Source organism: Ictidomys tridecemlineatus, chromosome 3 (assembly GCF_052094955.1).
Source record: "Ictidomys tridecemlineatus isolate mIctTri1 chromosome 3, mIctTri1.hap1, whole genome shotgun sequence".
Classification (NCBI taxonomy): domain Eukaryota; kingdom Metazoa; phylum Chordata; class Mammalia; order Rodentia; family Sciuridae; genus Ictidomys; species Ictidomys tridecemlineatus.
Window position 1 is genome coordinate 87,583,523 of NC_135479.1, and position 14,852 is coordinate 87,598,374.

Genomic DNA, 14,852 nt, shown 5'->3' on the forward strand with positions numbered 1-14,852 from the left:
TTCATCAGTAAGTTGTTGTCACTGCTGCTGGCTCAAGAGCCAATTCATACCTGTCACAACCTGTATTACAGAATGGATGCCTTGTGTCTTCCTTCTTAATACACATGAAACTTGTGACTGAATTCCCAGGACTTCTACAAATGCTGTTGCAGAACATGGACATCTCCATGACAGTGCTTTCTAGTAGAAGCAGCCTAAGCTCCACCACCTTTCTTTTCTGTCCTCCCCCGCAAGTGAATATAGTTGGTGCAACTTAAATCACATCCTCAATTGTAGCTGCAATAGAGACTGGGATATGTAGTTTTTAGCTTTCCGTTCTCAGTAATATAGTAAGGCATATACCAAAGGAGATTGAAATGGCTGTTGAACACCAATCCTGTTTATCTACAACAGGTATAGAACCTGATTTTCCTTAAGGTTAGGTTAAGGATATAGATAAGTTGAGAACATATTGCAAGTAATACCACCAAAGAATGTTGAGGAACCATTGTTATTTAGTATATTTTTGTTTTATAATACTACATTTTAAAAAATACTTAAAAATTGGCCCTCCACTTCTGTGATAAATGTTCTATGCCAAAAGTTTCCCCATATTTAAGATGTGCTCAATGAGTAAAAAACCTAAAAGAGGGAGTAGAAGAAAGAAAAACCTAAAAGAGGGAGTAGAAGAAAGAATGCGTCACCTAAACTGAGGAAAGGTAAATATTATCAAATATTAAAGAGTGGTCAAATAAAGTGGGAACTGAAAAACAATTATTTGACTTGGTAGCACCTAATATTAGTGTTCATGAAGGTTCTAGAAAAGGAATGGGAGCAGAAGGTAAATTGCAGGTTTAAGCTAGGAGTAGAAAGTAAAGATTGGAAACAGAATGCGTTTTTAAAAAGCTTGGATTTTCAGGGATAATAGTTTTTGGGTTTTTCTTTTTTGTCTAGTGCACTTGCTTGTATACCAGAATTGGCTAGAGCTAGTGAAACCCTGTATAAATATCAGATGTGAATTACTACAATCTTTGGAAGTTCTTCACTTTTGTTTTCTTATGTACCTGGATGGAATGTATATTCTTAACACAATCATTTGCTGCTCAGAGCTGTAATACATACCTTACTTTTAGAGCAGAGGAGATCAGAGAAGACAGTTTTAGGACCATGAAGACTGTGGTATAAAAATGAGATTTTATTCTAAGTGAAATGGTGTACTGTTGGAGCAGGGGAACAACTGACTTGAATCATGTGTTTAAGAGATCACAAGCTGGTTGAGGTGGCACATACTTGTAATCCCAGTGGCTCAGGAGGCAAAGGCAGGTTCAAAGCAAGTTCAAAGCCAGCCTCAGCAACTCAGAGAAGCCCTAAGCAACTTAGTGAGGCTCTGTCTTTAAATAAAATATTAAAAAGGGCTTGGGATGTGACTCAGTGCTTAAGTGACCCTGGGTTCAATCCCCAGTACCCCCACTCCCACCCACCCCCTAAAAAAAATCCAACTGCTTGGTGAAGAATGCTTTATAGGAAGGGTTTTGGTAGAGAAAGAAACACTAGTTAGGAAACTGGTATTGTCCAAATGAAAGATCATAGTGACTTGAATTTAGGATTTATTTTGAAGGTTGGCTAGATTTGCTAATAGACTAGCTAGGTATGATGGTAGAGAGGGTAGTGAGAGGATGGTGAGTAAGAAGGTGATAGATTAGGGGAAGAACATGTTGTAGGGGAGGTAATCATTTTTGTTGAAACTGGTTAAATTTGAAATAGTACTGGATATCCAGGGAGACAACTGAACATTCACACTAAGTGTTTGAAGCGGGGAGGTCAGGCAGAACTGGGAGATATCAGAATTAACTAACACCTTATACTTAAGGAGTTTGAATAGAGAAGGAAGGGAAGGAGGTCCAGAACTGAGCCCTGAGGCAGTTGCAACATTTAGAGGTGAAAAGGTGTGAGCAGAGGCCGGCATGAGCGGGAAGTCAGAATATTGTGTCCTGGAAGCCAACAGAAGAGAGCATTTTTTTTTTTTTTTTAAGATAGACACAGTACCTGCTGAAGTTCGAACTCAATACTTTTCAAGCTATTTCAGGAAATAGAAAAAGAGGGAGAACTTCCAAATTCATTCTACGAGGCCAACATCACCCTGATTCCTAAACCAGACAAAGACACTTCAAAGAAAGAAAACTACAGACCAATATCTCTAATGAACCTAGATGCAAAAATCCTCAATAAAATTCTGGCGAATTGGATTCAAAAAAATTGTGCACCATGATCAAGTAGGATTCATCCCTGGCATGCAAGGCTGGTTCAATATACGGAAATCAATAAATGTTATTCACCACATCAATAGACTTAAAGATAAGAACCATATGATCATCTCAATAGATGTGGAAAAAGCATTCGACAAAGTACAGCATCCCTTATGTTCAAAACTCTAGAAAAACTAGGGATAACAGGAACATACCTCAACATTGTAAAAGCAATCTATGCTAAGCCTCAGGCTAGCATCATTCTGAATGGAGAAAAATTGAAGGCATTCCCTCTAAAATCTGGAACAAGACAGGGATGCCCTCTCTCACCACTTCTGTTCAACATAGTTCTCAAAACCTGGCCAGAGCAATTAGACAGACGAAAGAAATTAAAGGCATAAAAATAGGAAAAGAATAACTTAAATTATCACTATTTGCAGATGACATGATTCTATACCTAGCAGACCCAAAAGGGTCTACAAAGAAACTATTAGAGCTAATAAATGAATTCAGCAAAGTGGCAGGATATAAAATCAACATGCATAAATCAAAGGCATTCCTGTATATCAGCGACAAATCCTCTGAAATGGAAATGAGGACAACCACTCCATTCACAATATCCTCAAAAAAATAAAATACTTGGGAATCAACCTAACAAAAGAGGTGAAAGACTTATACAATGAAAACTACGGAACCCTAAAGAGAGAAATAGAAGATCTTAGAAGATGGAAAAATATACCCTGTTCATGGATAGGCAGAACTAACATCATCAAAATGGCGATATTACCAAAAGTTCTCTATAAATTCAATGCAATGCCAATCAAAATCCCAACGGCATCTTGTAGAAATAGATAAAGCAATCATGAAATTCATATGGAAAAATAAAAGACCCAGAATAGCAAAAACAATGCTAAGCAGGAAGTGTGAATCAGGCGGTATAGCAATACCAGACTTCAAACTATACTACAGAGCAACAGTAACAAAAACAGCATGGTACTGGTACCAAAACAGGCGGGTGGACCAATGGTACAGAATAGAGGACACAGAAACCAATCCACAAAACTACAACTATCTTATATTTGATAAAGGGTTAAAAGCATGCAGTAGAAGAAGGATAGCATCTTCAACAAATGGTGCTGGGAAAACTGGAAATCCATATGCAACAAAATGAAACTGAATCCCTTTCTCTCGCCATGCACAAAAGTTAACTCAAAATGGATCAAGGAGCTTGATATCAAATCAGAGACATGGCGTCTGATAGAAGAAAAAGTTGGCTACTATCTACATACTGTGGGGTCGGGCTCCAAATTCCTCAATAGGACACCCATAGCACAAGAGTTAATAACTAGAATCAACAAATGGGACTTACTGAAACTAAAAAGTTTTTTCTCAGCAAAAGAAACAATAAGAAAGGTAAATAGGGAGCCTACATCGTGGGAACAAATCTTTACTCCTCACACTTCAGATAGAGCCCTAATATCCAGAGTATACAAAGAACTCAAAAAATTAGACAATAAGATAACAAATAACTCAATCAACAAATGGGCCAAGGACCTGTACAGACACTTCTCAGAGGAGGACATACAATCAATCAACAAGTACATGAAAAAATGCTCACCATCGCTAGCAGTCAGAGAAATGCAAATCAAAACCACCGTAAGATACCATCTCACTCCAGTAAGATTGGCAGCCATTATGAAGTCAAACAACAACAAGTGCTGGCGAGGATGTGGGGAAAAGGGTACACTTGTTCATTGTTGGTGGGACTGCAAATTGGTGCAGCCAATTTGGAAAGCAGTATGGAGATTTCTTGGAAAGCTGGGAATGGAACCACCATTTGACCCAGCTATTCCCCTTCTCGGTCTATTCCCTAAAGACCTAAAAAGAGCATGCTACAGAGGCACTGCTACATCGATGTTCATAGCAGCACAATTCACAATAGCAAGACTGTGGAACCAACCTAGATGCCCTTCAATAGACGAATGGATAAAAAAAATGTGGCATTTATACACAATGGAGTATTACTCTGCATTAAAAATGACAAAATCATAGAATTTGGAGGGAAATGGAAGGCATTAGAGCAGATTATGCTAAGTGAAGCTAGCCAATCCCTAATGTCAATGCCAAATGTCGTCTTTGATATAAGGAGAGTAACTAAGAACAGAGTAGGGACAAAGAGCATGAGAAGAAGATTAACATTAAACAGGGATGAGAGGTGGGAGGGAAAGGGAGAGAGAAGGGAAATTGCATGGAAATGGAAGGAGACCCTCAGGGTTATACAAAATTACATACAAGAGGAAGTGAGGGGAAAGGGAAAAATAATACAAGGGGGAGAAATGAATTACAGTAGATGGGGTAGAGAGAGAAGAGGGGAGGGGAGGGGAGGGGAGGGGGGATAGTAGAGGATAGGAAAGGCAGCAGAATACAACAGACACTAGTATGGCAATATGTAAATCAATTTGGAAGTATAACTGATGTGATTCTGCAATCTGTATACAGGGTAAAAATGGGAGTCCATAACCCACTTGAATCAAAGTGTGAAATATGATATATCAAGAACTATGTAATGTTTTAAACAACCAACAATTAAAAAATAACTGAATCCTCAAAATCATTCTAATTTCTCTAAATTTCTGAATATGCGATAATTTTCTTCCTCTTCTTTTCAATTTTCATGTATGTTCAGATTTATTATTCTGTATTTCAGGCCAAATACTAGGGTTTGTTCCATTTGCATTTTACCCTGAGAGTTTGATAACAATTTCCAAATGGGATCATGTTCCCTGTACCTCTGTAGAGAGATTTTTATATTATGCAATACTCAAGAGAATGAAATCATTCAGAAAATAAAATGCTCACAATCAGGAAAGTGATCTAAACCTGGAAAATGTTATAACCTTTATACATCTCATCTAGAATATGTGTATATTTTTCTCACCTATCTGAGAGAAACAATAGTTGATGGAACTTACAATCTTAATAAAAAGAGAAACTAGTCACACACACACACAAAAGATGGACACAATACCTGCTGAGGTTCGAACTTAGTCCCTCGCATTTACTAAGCATGTGTTCTACCACTGAGCTACAACTTCAGCCCAGAAGAAGACAGCATTTTAAAAGGAATGTTCACTTGTGTTTAAGGTTGGGTATGATAAGGACAGGGAAATGATCTTCGTATTTAGCAATTTGGAAGATTTTGGTACCCTTGGCTAATGCAGTTTCACTGTCAGTGAAATCCAGAGTTGATTGGAGAAGGTCAAAGAATGAGTGAAAAGTAAGAAAGTGGAGAAGATACTGACTAGACGGTGATGCCTTTGACAAGTTTTGAGAATGGAGATTAAGATGGATGAAGTGGAGTGATAGAAGATTTTTTTTTTCTTTTTGTTCACTTTTTTTTAAATTGGGAAACTCCCAAACGTATATATGCGGGTGGGAGCAATATGGTAGAAGAGAAATTAATATTGATTAAATTCCTTGAGGTGGTAATACAGTGGGATAGGATGGAGAACACAAGTAGGGGAATTGCCTTTTTATAGGGACAGAGATGCAGTGATTTAATATGATCTCACATGTCCTTTAACACAGAGCCTCTCCCTTCGGTCTTAGCAATCTCTGTTAGAACAAGTTGATCTTTCTCTAATCACTAGTTCTGTTTTCCTGTGTTACATACAACCTATTCTGTCAGATTGAATTTGTTGTATATAAGTCTTACTGTGAAGCAGCTGGTGATGTGTAATACCAGTTTTAATTTTTGTACCAACAGGTGAAGCAAAAAATTTATTGCCATATCTTGGACCCAACAAGATGAGAGATTGCTTTTGTACTATAAATTTGGACCAGGAAGAAGTTTATCGTACCCAAGTTGTTGAAAAATCTTTAAGGTTGGTAGAAAAATTGGAAATTATCATTTAGAAGATATATATTGATTGATCAATGTGTATGTTTTCCAGATTATATTCACCAAGAAGACTGTCTTCATTTGAAACTTTTATATTTTGCACTTTGAATTTTTTTTTTTTACATTATGAATTTACTTTTAGAGTTACTGAATCTAAGAATTTGAAAGAGCCTGAATGTTCATTGAGCAGACAGACTAACCACCTTATGCTTAGTGTCTTCTTGACCATGGCTTTGATAGGTGATCTTATGGCATTTGCTTAGCAATGTTCCAGTGACCAGGGAGTTCATTGCCTCCTAAGTATCTCATTTGGTCTTTGAACTTTTCTGACTCCTAGAAAGCTTTTATGTTTAGTTGGTTAATGATTATTACAATGAGAACCAACTATATATATGCCAGTAACTTGCTGGATTCTGTTTATTTATGTATTCATCCATGTGGCTTCTTATTATCTCAAATATATTTTTCTTTTAAATTGTACCTAATTCTATATGTTGGATTACTGGGAAACGAATTTAGTCTGTCTTTCATTTGGCGGTCTTTAAAGTTTTTGAAAACAACTGTTATATTTCAGTCTTGTTTTCTAGGTTAAATTTTGCCCATTTATTTTAACTTTCCTCAGAGCACATTATTTTATTTCTCTAAAGAATAAATTACTTCTTAAAGTTCATATATTGTTAGTTAAATTAGCAGTACATTATCAAGGAATGGACTCTTAGGTAGATTTTTCATCTTTGAAAGTATAATTACACTTTAAGACCATCACAGTAAATTCTGATTTGTAAAATGAGAATGTGCCACCTCTGCTCTTAGCAGTATTTGTGACATGATTCTGGTACACAGCAGTGCTAGAAAGATGCAGTCTTATTCAGAAATAAGGATTAAAACAAGGGTACAGGGAGTTGTTGAAATAAGCATGTGGTAGATGAAATGTTGCATGCCATAAATTATGTGAATTGTATTTCAGATCAGTTTTTTCAAAGATGTCTTTTAATACTTTTTTTCATACCTTTTTTTTCTTTACTTGCCTTTTTTTCTCTCTGAAGTTTGCCTTTACATTTTATTTTTATTTTCTGTAATTTTAAATATATACTGAGTTCTTCACAGGAGATGTAATATATGGAACTGAAAATAACTTAGTAGCCCAAAAAGATTTGCAGTAATATACTTCAAATCTTTAGTTACAAGTCAGCTGTCCCTCTTGTGTTAGAATTTTGGTATTCTTTATATTTGTAAATATAAATTTATAAATATATTTGTTTTATGTTCATAAATAATGAAAACTGAGTTACTCAAAGGCGGAGTAATTTTTCATATATCAAAGAAAGAAGCAAAACTAATGGTATTTAATTTGTTAAATAAATTAATTGTTTAATTTAATTTTTAATTTGTTACTTAAAATGTTCACTGATTTCATATTGCACAGTGATCAGTAATATACAAAAATAGTTTGTTCATAAATTGGATACTGTAGTAGTTTCTAGTATGTAGCCTTATAAATGAGTAACTAAAATTAGCTTTTTTTTTTAACCTTTTCTGAATATTTGTGTAGGGGAAATGATGAAATTAGTTTTTTTTTTAATCCTCATTTTTCTAGTTACATAGCAACTTGGAATATAATTTCAGCTAGCAGTACTTACCTTAGGCAATTTTGATATAACTAGATTAGATGCTTCTGGGATTTTGGACATCCTCTAGCATTTTTTCTTGTGGAAAAGGACAAAAGAATTTGTAGTAAAAACCCTTGCTCACCTTGTTTTCATTTCATTGTTCTTAGTGCTTGTGGATATTGTGATAAACTGTTAAGCTGAAAGTCCCTAGGTACTATTTAGATCTTTTATAGTTTCTGGATATTATAGTTTATGTATATAGGTAAGAGTTTGATACTTTTTTCCATATCTTTTTTCCCTTTATACTTGCCTTTTTTCCTCTAAAGTTTCCCTTTATGTCATTTATTCTGTTGAGTTCTTCATAGAAAAGGTATTATATGAAACCAAAAATACTTTGCAGCCCAAAAGGATCTGAAGTAAGAGATAAGGTAAAAGTAGTTCAAATGTTGGAAGCTAGCCATGGGCTTTGCGTGTGAGCTGTGAGCATTTCAGCACGTGAGGGGACTGGACTGATACTGCTTCTCTGACTGAGCTATTCGACATATGTGTCCTTTTCACTTGCTTTGTCTTTGATCCCACATAGCACCTGAGATGGATTTGGCTTTCCGAGATGTCAGTCAAATCTGCAGACTATGAGACATCACCAAGCAACCTCCTGAAACCTAATCCCTTGCCTTATTTGGGTTGAACTTTCTTGAATGTCTTTCTCTTGGGCTGGGGTTGTGCCTAAGAGGTAGAGTGCTTGCCTGGCACATGTGAGGGCCTGGGTTTGATCCTCAGCACCACATAAAAATAAATATAGAGACTTCTCAGACGTGCTCTCTCTTCTTTCAATGAACCCTTAAGGTTGAGAGCTGTCTCCTTGATTCCTGCAAGCAAAAGGTATTTCCGTGTGTTGCATGCTTCTTTGGCCATTTTCTTAAGTTATTGGTACAGCCAGCTCTTGTACCCAGCTCAGGTCGCCAGCCCGGCTAGTTGGCAATATTCAAATCCTTTGAAGAAAGAGATAGTATTTTAACAGTAGCAGCACATTACTGGTGCTTCAACCTTGTTGAAAAGTTTTCTTCAAATGCATCAATTAAGTAATGAATTATATAAAGATGTGGGCAATCAAATGTGGAGGTTAGGTTGTTGAGATTTTCATGCTACAACAATACAAATAACATAGTAATTCTGTTCTTATTTGACTTTAGATGTGTAAATATGTGCTATGTAAAGGAAATTCTCTATTTTATTATTCTTTAAAATAATACAAAGAGAAACATGGACACATGTCACCTTTACCTATTAGCTGTTTTTGCATTGATTTTTTTTTTTTTTATGTTGAGACTAATTAAAAGACTCTAGTTACTTTGACAGACCAACTTTAAAAAGTTGGTTGCAGAAAGGGAAGATACTGAGGACTGATATTGAACAAATTGTGGTGTTATCTTGTGTGTATGTATGAATGTATAATAACAAATTGCACCATTATGAACAACTCTAATGCACCAATAAAAATATGGAAAATTGGTTACATTTGAAGTGAAAATTGTAGTGCAAAATTTAACTGGACTTCATAGCAACTAAAGACCCAAGTCAGCCATTTTCTGGACAATATAAGAATGACTTCTGTAGTAGTATTTTACTTTGCATTTCAGCTTCTCATTTAATTATGACAATCTAATGATATTGCATTTCATGGTGATATTTTTAACCAATCATTTTGTTATTTAAACATTCTCAAGAAAGAAGTGTTCATGAGAAAAGATATCTACTAGGTTTTTAGAGATTCATATCTTCATAGAGGCATTTAAATATAACAAAACATTTTTTTAAAAATTTTTTTAAATATATTAATTTTCTAGTTATAGGTGAACACAGTATCTTTATTTTATTTTTATGTAGTGCTGAGGATTGAACTCAGAGCCTCACGCTTGCTAGGCGAGTGCTCTACCTCTTAAGCTACAACCCCAGCCCCACAAAATAATATTCTTAAAATGAACTTATAAAAATTAGCTGTTTAATAGGAGAAAACCTTGCAACTTTGCGGTAGGTAAAATTTTCTTAGGATGCAAAAGGCACCAATTATAAAAGAAATTAGGCTTCATCAAAATTAGAAGTGTCTATTCAAAAGTGACTGTCAAAAAAAATTAAATGATAAGTCACACCTGGGAGAAAATATCCTGACAAAAACAAAGCAAAAACTCTTAATTCATTAAGAAGACAACCATTGAAAATATGAAAAATCTTGCATATTTATTTTTTAAAAAGATGATATGCAAATGGCCAAGAAGCATGTTAAAAGATATTTAACATAATTCTTCATTAAGAAAATGCAGTTTTAAACCATTTCTATTACTATACATTCTATAACATAATCTGTAGTGATAGAACTTTGGTTGAGAGTGTCCATATGGTGGGGGTGATTGCAGAAGGGTGCAAGAGAAATTTCTGGGGAGAGAGAAATGTTTAATATATTGATTAGGATAGAGATTACACAGGTATATAAATTTCTGATGTCACATTCACTAAAATAGCTAAAATTAAAGACTGTCAGTTGATCTATAGCAACTGGAATGCTCACATGTTGCTAGTGAGGAGGGTAAAATTGTACAACTACTTTGGAAGGTAGTTTGACAGTTTTCTCACAGGTTACATTGTTTAATCTGCCCTTTAACTCAGGAATTTTACTCTCTGGGGAGATTAGATTATTTTGATTGGGGAAAAGTCTACACAAGCTTATAAATATATCCAAAGTCATTAGTCTTGGCTTTAAATTGGAGGTTATTGTCTGTAATTTATACCTTAATAAAGTTGATTTTAAAATAGCCTGTTTCAATTTTTAAAATATATTTTTAAAGTAAGACTTTATATAATGTTACTTGCTTTAGGTGGTATGTATTATTGTGATTAATACAACTTTACATATTTACATATCTTGAAGACTGGTAGTGGTGTGTATGTCCTTAGCTCTCATATAATAAGTCCACTTTAGGTTATCATGACCCTAGGTGATTACTATATCTTTTGTCCACAGGACTTTCGAAAAGCTCTTTGTTTAGAACTCATTCTGGCAACTGAAGTCCTCTAAGTTCAACTTGGTTTGTAAAGAATTTAGTTGAAACTTAGCATTGATAATTACTTTGAGGTTTTTAAAGTTCTTTTCTGTGGGAAGCCATTCTCGCACGTGATTTGAGTTACCTTCCTGGCTAGGTGAGATGCGCTAAGACAACTGTGTCAGAGCCTTCCCCACCCTGTCCCAGGTATGTAAATTTGGTAAATCTTGGTCACAAAACCAAGGGCAAAATTCACCTATAACCTTTAAGAATTGTAGCAACTGAGTCTTTTTTATTTGTTTTCCTTTCTGATTAATGATTGTCTCTAAAATAGTCAAGTACATGTCCTTATCAGTAGAAGTCGAATTTCCCATTATTAATAATTTTAATGTCTCCTTTGCTTCAGTACCTGCATGGTACTTCTGTGACCCCAAAAATGTCACCAATTCCTTATTTCTATAGCGCTTTCTTTAACTCAACCTAGTCAATTTAATATGCCCCACGTTGGGCGCCACTTCTGCCACTCGAGCTTCATAAAAGAGGTTTGAAGCATAGAAATTAACTAGTGAGTTTTAAAATTAAAGAGACATACTCTCTTTACCTTTAATGCCCAGCTCCAGAGACGACTTTTCCTAGCTCCCGCCTCCAACCACCTAATGCAGTGGCGAAGTTTACACAAGAGGCTAGCAAGAGAGGAAGACCATGCCAGGGAGTGAGCTTTTATTGAGGAACAAAAAATTCAAGGGAAAATCCCATCCAATGAAGGTCGAGGGGGGCAGCATTCCAAGGTCAGGGTCAGTGATTGGTCTTTGCGTCAGTGGCCAGACACACCTCCACACAGACAAGCCCTTGCACCTGGGACAGGGTGGGGAAGGCTCTGACACAGTTGTCTAAGCGCCTCTCACCCAGCCAGGAAGGTAACTCAAATATGTGCGAGAATGGCTTCTCACACTTTTCAGTGGAATTTGTGTGTAATTTTCATTGATTTTATTGAAGGCAATATCTTTTGAGTATTAATAGTACTATTGTTAGTGATAGTACTAAGTTATTTAGTCATTTGATATTATTTAAAGTAATATGCTTTTTCCCCTTTTCTTTCTAGTCCATTTTTCAGTGAAGAATTTTACTTTGAGATTCCACGAACTTTTCAGTATTTGTCTTTCTATGTTTATGATAAGAATGTTTTACAACGAGACCTTCGTATAGGTAGGTACTCTTCATAATTATTTTTATCACAAAATTGGTGTTTATATTCATTCTTTCTGTAAGTGTAAAGTGTTAAAACTCCAAAATAATATATGCTCAACTTTCTAATCCTGTTGTCTACACTGTTTACTTCTGAATTTGACTTTTTTTTAAAAGACAGAGATCATGCTCTCTTTTTTTATAAGTTTTTATTTATAGATGGACAAAATACCTTTATTTATTAATATGTGGTGCTAAGGATCGAACCTAGTTCCTCATACATGGTAGGCAGGTGCTCTATCACTGAGCTGTAACCCCAGCCCCTGAATTTGACTTTTAATTTATGTGTTTAGCTTATATGACACTTCCTCAAGAAAGCTCTGTTGGTCCCCTAGTCACTATATCATGTTTCCGTACTACCCATAGTTCTCTTTCCATAGTACTCATGCTTATTCCTTAGTTTGTCATTTAGTATCTAGATTCTTTAGTTAAACTAAGTGTGGTACTTAAGAGGGTAGGGATGATCTCACAGAGTGCTGTACTTACTAAATGTTCAAAAAGTATTTGCTGAATGGTTTAAATAATGTTTTTATTGAAATGATTTTATGCAGTCAGTATTGATCCATCTAAAAAACATGCTTTTTGAGGTTTTTCAAATAGGGTAATAATTCACTTTAATTATATGTTTTCTCCCTGATTGTATTAGTGGCCACTAAATATATTAAATAGTTGACAGAAACTGGCTGCATTGTGTGTCACATTTATGGTCATTGTATCACTGTCTGCGTTTATTAATAATGGTAGATGCCTAATTTACATGTTTTATCCTCTTTCTTCTTTGTTCCCTGAATTTCATGGTCTCTATCTCTTCCTTACTGATTGAAACACGTTCAAATCTCCTGTAGCTTAAGAAATTGTACATCTTACTTTGTCCTTTTAACTGACTTCTAGTGTCTCTCAGTTTTTGCTCGTGAATTCTCTAACAAATATTCTCTGCTCATCCTGTGCTTACTACTTAATTTTTTGAAAGAGCTCCCTAGTTTAGCTTCCAGATTTTTCTGACAAACCTTTTTTGAAGTTTGCCAAAGTTATTTCTGAGCAAATCAAATAACTTTTAGAAATAATACATTTTTCTTACTTATAAAATTATTAACATGTTTTTAGTGACTGATAGTGACTGCCCTAGAATAACTTATAGATAATAATTTGGCGTATTTTTCTCAATTCTTTATTTTGTGCATTTATACTATTACATTGTTTATTTTTTTCTCTTTTTTACTCAGTATCATCTAATGATCCTTTCTGTGTCATATTTTAAAAATATTTGCTGTATAAAATACTTTGTGTGAAAATGTGTTGTTTGAACCACTCTCTTTGTTGGTGAACATTTTATGTTTCCAGATTTTTGGCTTTTTGAATGCTGTTACTATAAACAAATATCCTTCTGTATAAATTTTGGCATGTCTCTTTTTTTGTTAGACTCAAATTCAGAAGTGAAAATATTGGGTCAGAGGGTATGAACATTTTAAACATTTCCTTTATAAATTTCTACAATTGGCCTTCAGAAATATTGTACTAACTTATATTTCCCCAAGCATGCCTTGGGCCTAACCATTTTACCGCACCCTGGACATTCTTGGATATTATCATTGGGAAGACATTACCAATATGATAGGTGAAAATAATGCTTTTTACATTTTAACGTGGTTTTTTTTTTCCTGATTTTCAAGGAATTTGAGGTGTTTTTCAAGTATTTATTGACTTTTTACATCTTTTCCTGTGAATTAATTGTTCTTTTACCTAATTTTTTTTTGGTTGGAATTCTTTACTTTATTCTTAAATATTCTTATTTGTTAGAAAGGTTAGTTTTGTCAGTTATATACATTCCAAATACCTTTTCTCTCTCCAGAAAGTATTGTCTTAGTTTTTGTCACCTTGACTTTTGGTTGTTTATTCAACTTGGAAAGCCAAGGAAAAGACATTTTCATGGTGTCTTATTTCTTAAATGTTTTTGCCCAGCTGACTACTACTACTTCTTTTTTTTTTTTTTTAAAGAGAGAGAATTTTTATTTATTTTTCTAGTTTTCACCGGACACAACATCTTTGTTTGTATGTGGTGCTGAGGATTGAACCCAGGCCGCACGCATGCCAGGCGAGCGCGCTACTGCTTGAGCCACATCCGCAGCCTGCCCACCTGACTACTTCTTGACTTACATGTATTCTTCCATTTCTAGCAACCCCTTATTTATAGATCACCCCTAAGATGCCATGCTCAATCCAATTAAATAAATATTTACTAAGATACTTATATGAGGCATACAAAAGATGGGACTTTTAAGATGAAAGACTCAGAGTGCCTTCATGCTATCAGAGGGGCAGACTTTAATACTAATATTATAGGTTGTATATTCTCTATCTGGAATGCTTGGGACCAGAAGTGTTTCATATTTTGGAGTTTTACATAGACTTTCCTGGTTGAGTGTTCCTAATTTGAAAATCCAAATCTGAAATGCTTCAAAATTTGAAACTCTTTGAATGTCATGTTAATGCTCAATATATTTCAGATTTCAGAGCATTCTGAACTTCATTTCAGACTGTATTATAATGGTGGTATAAACAAAGTACTTGGGGAGCATAGAAGGGAGAATAGGTTGTCTGGTGGAGGATTAAGAGAGACTACTTGAGTAGGAAAAGAACAGTTACAAAGTGATAGGAATTGGCAGAAGCAAAGAGGGAAGGTGAACTTTATATTTGTAGTGTATCTTGATTTAGTATATAACTTACACAGGCAGGTGATAGCAGATAAAGCTAAGATTATAAACTGGGGCCAGACTGTGATGGATCCTAAAACTTGTTCCACATTTATACTAAGGAGCTTGGACTTTATCCTGAA

The 14,852-nt window shown here is 34.9% G+C and overlaps 1 protein-coding gene across 2 annotated transcripts in view; it reads left to right on the forward strand.

Annotated features, from left to right (window-relative positions):
• The window catches only part of Rasa2 (RAS p21 protein activator 2), a 113,293-nt gene that overhangs the window by 16,691 nt on the left and 81,750 nt on the right, over nucleotides 1–14,852 (forward strand). For both annotated transcript variants that reach the window (XM_078043422.1, XM_078043423.1), the window contains exons 2-3: nucleotides 5,992–6,109; nucleotides 11,877–11,980. In XM_078043422.1, the coding sequence (XP_077899548.1) occupies nucleotides 5,992–6,109; nucleotides 11,877–11,980 (222 nt within the window). The remainder of the gene's footprint in view (nucleotides 1–5,991; nucleotides 6,110–11,876; nucleotides 11,981–14,852) is intronic.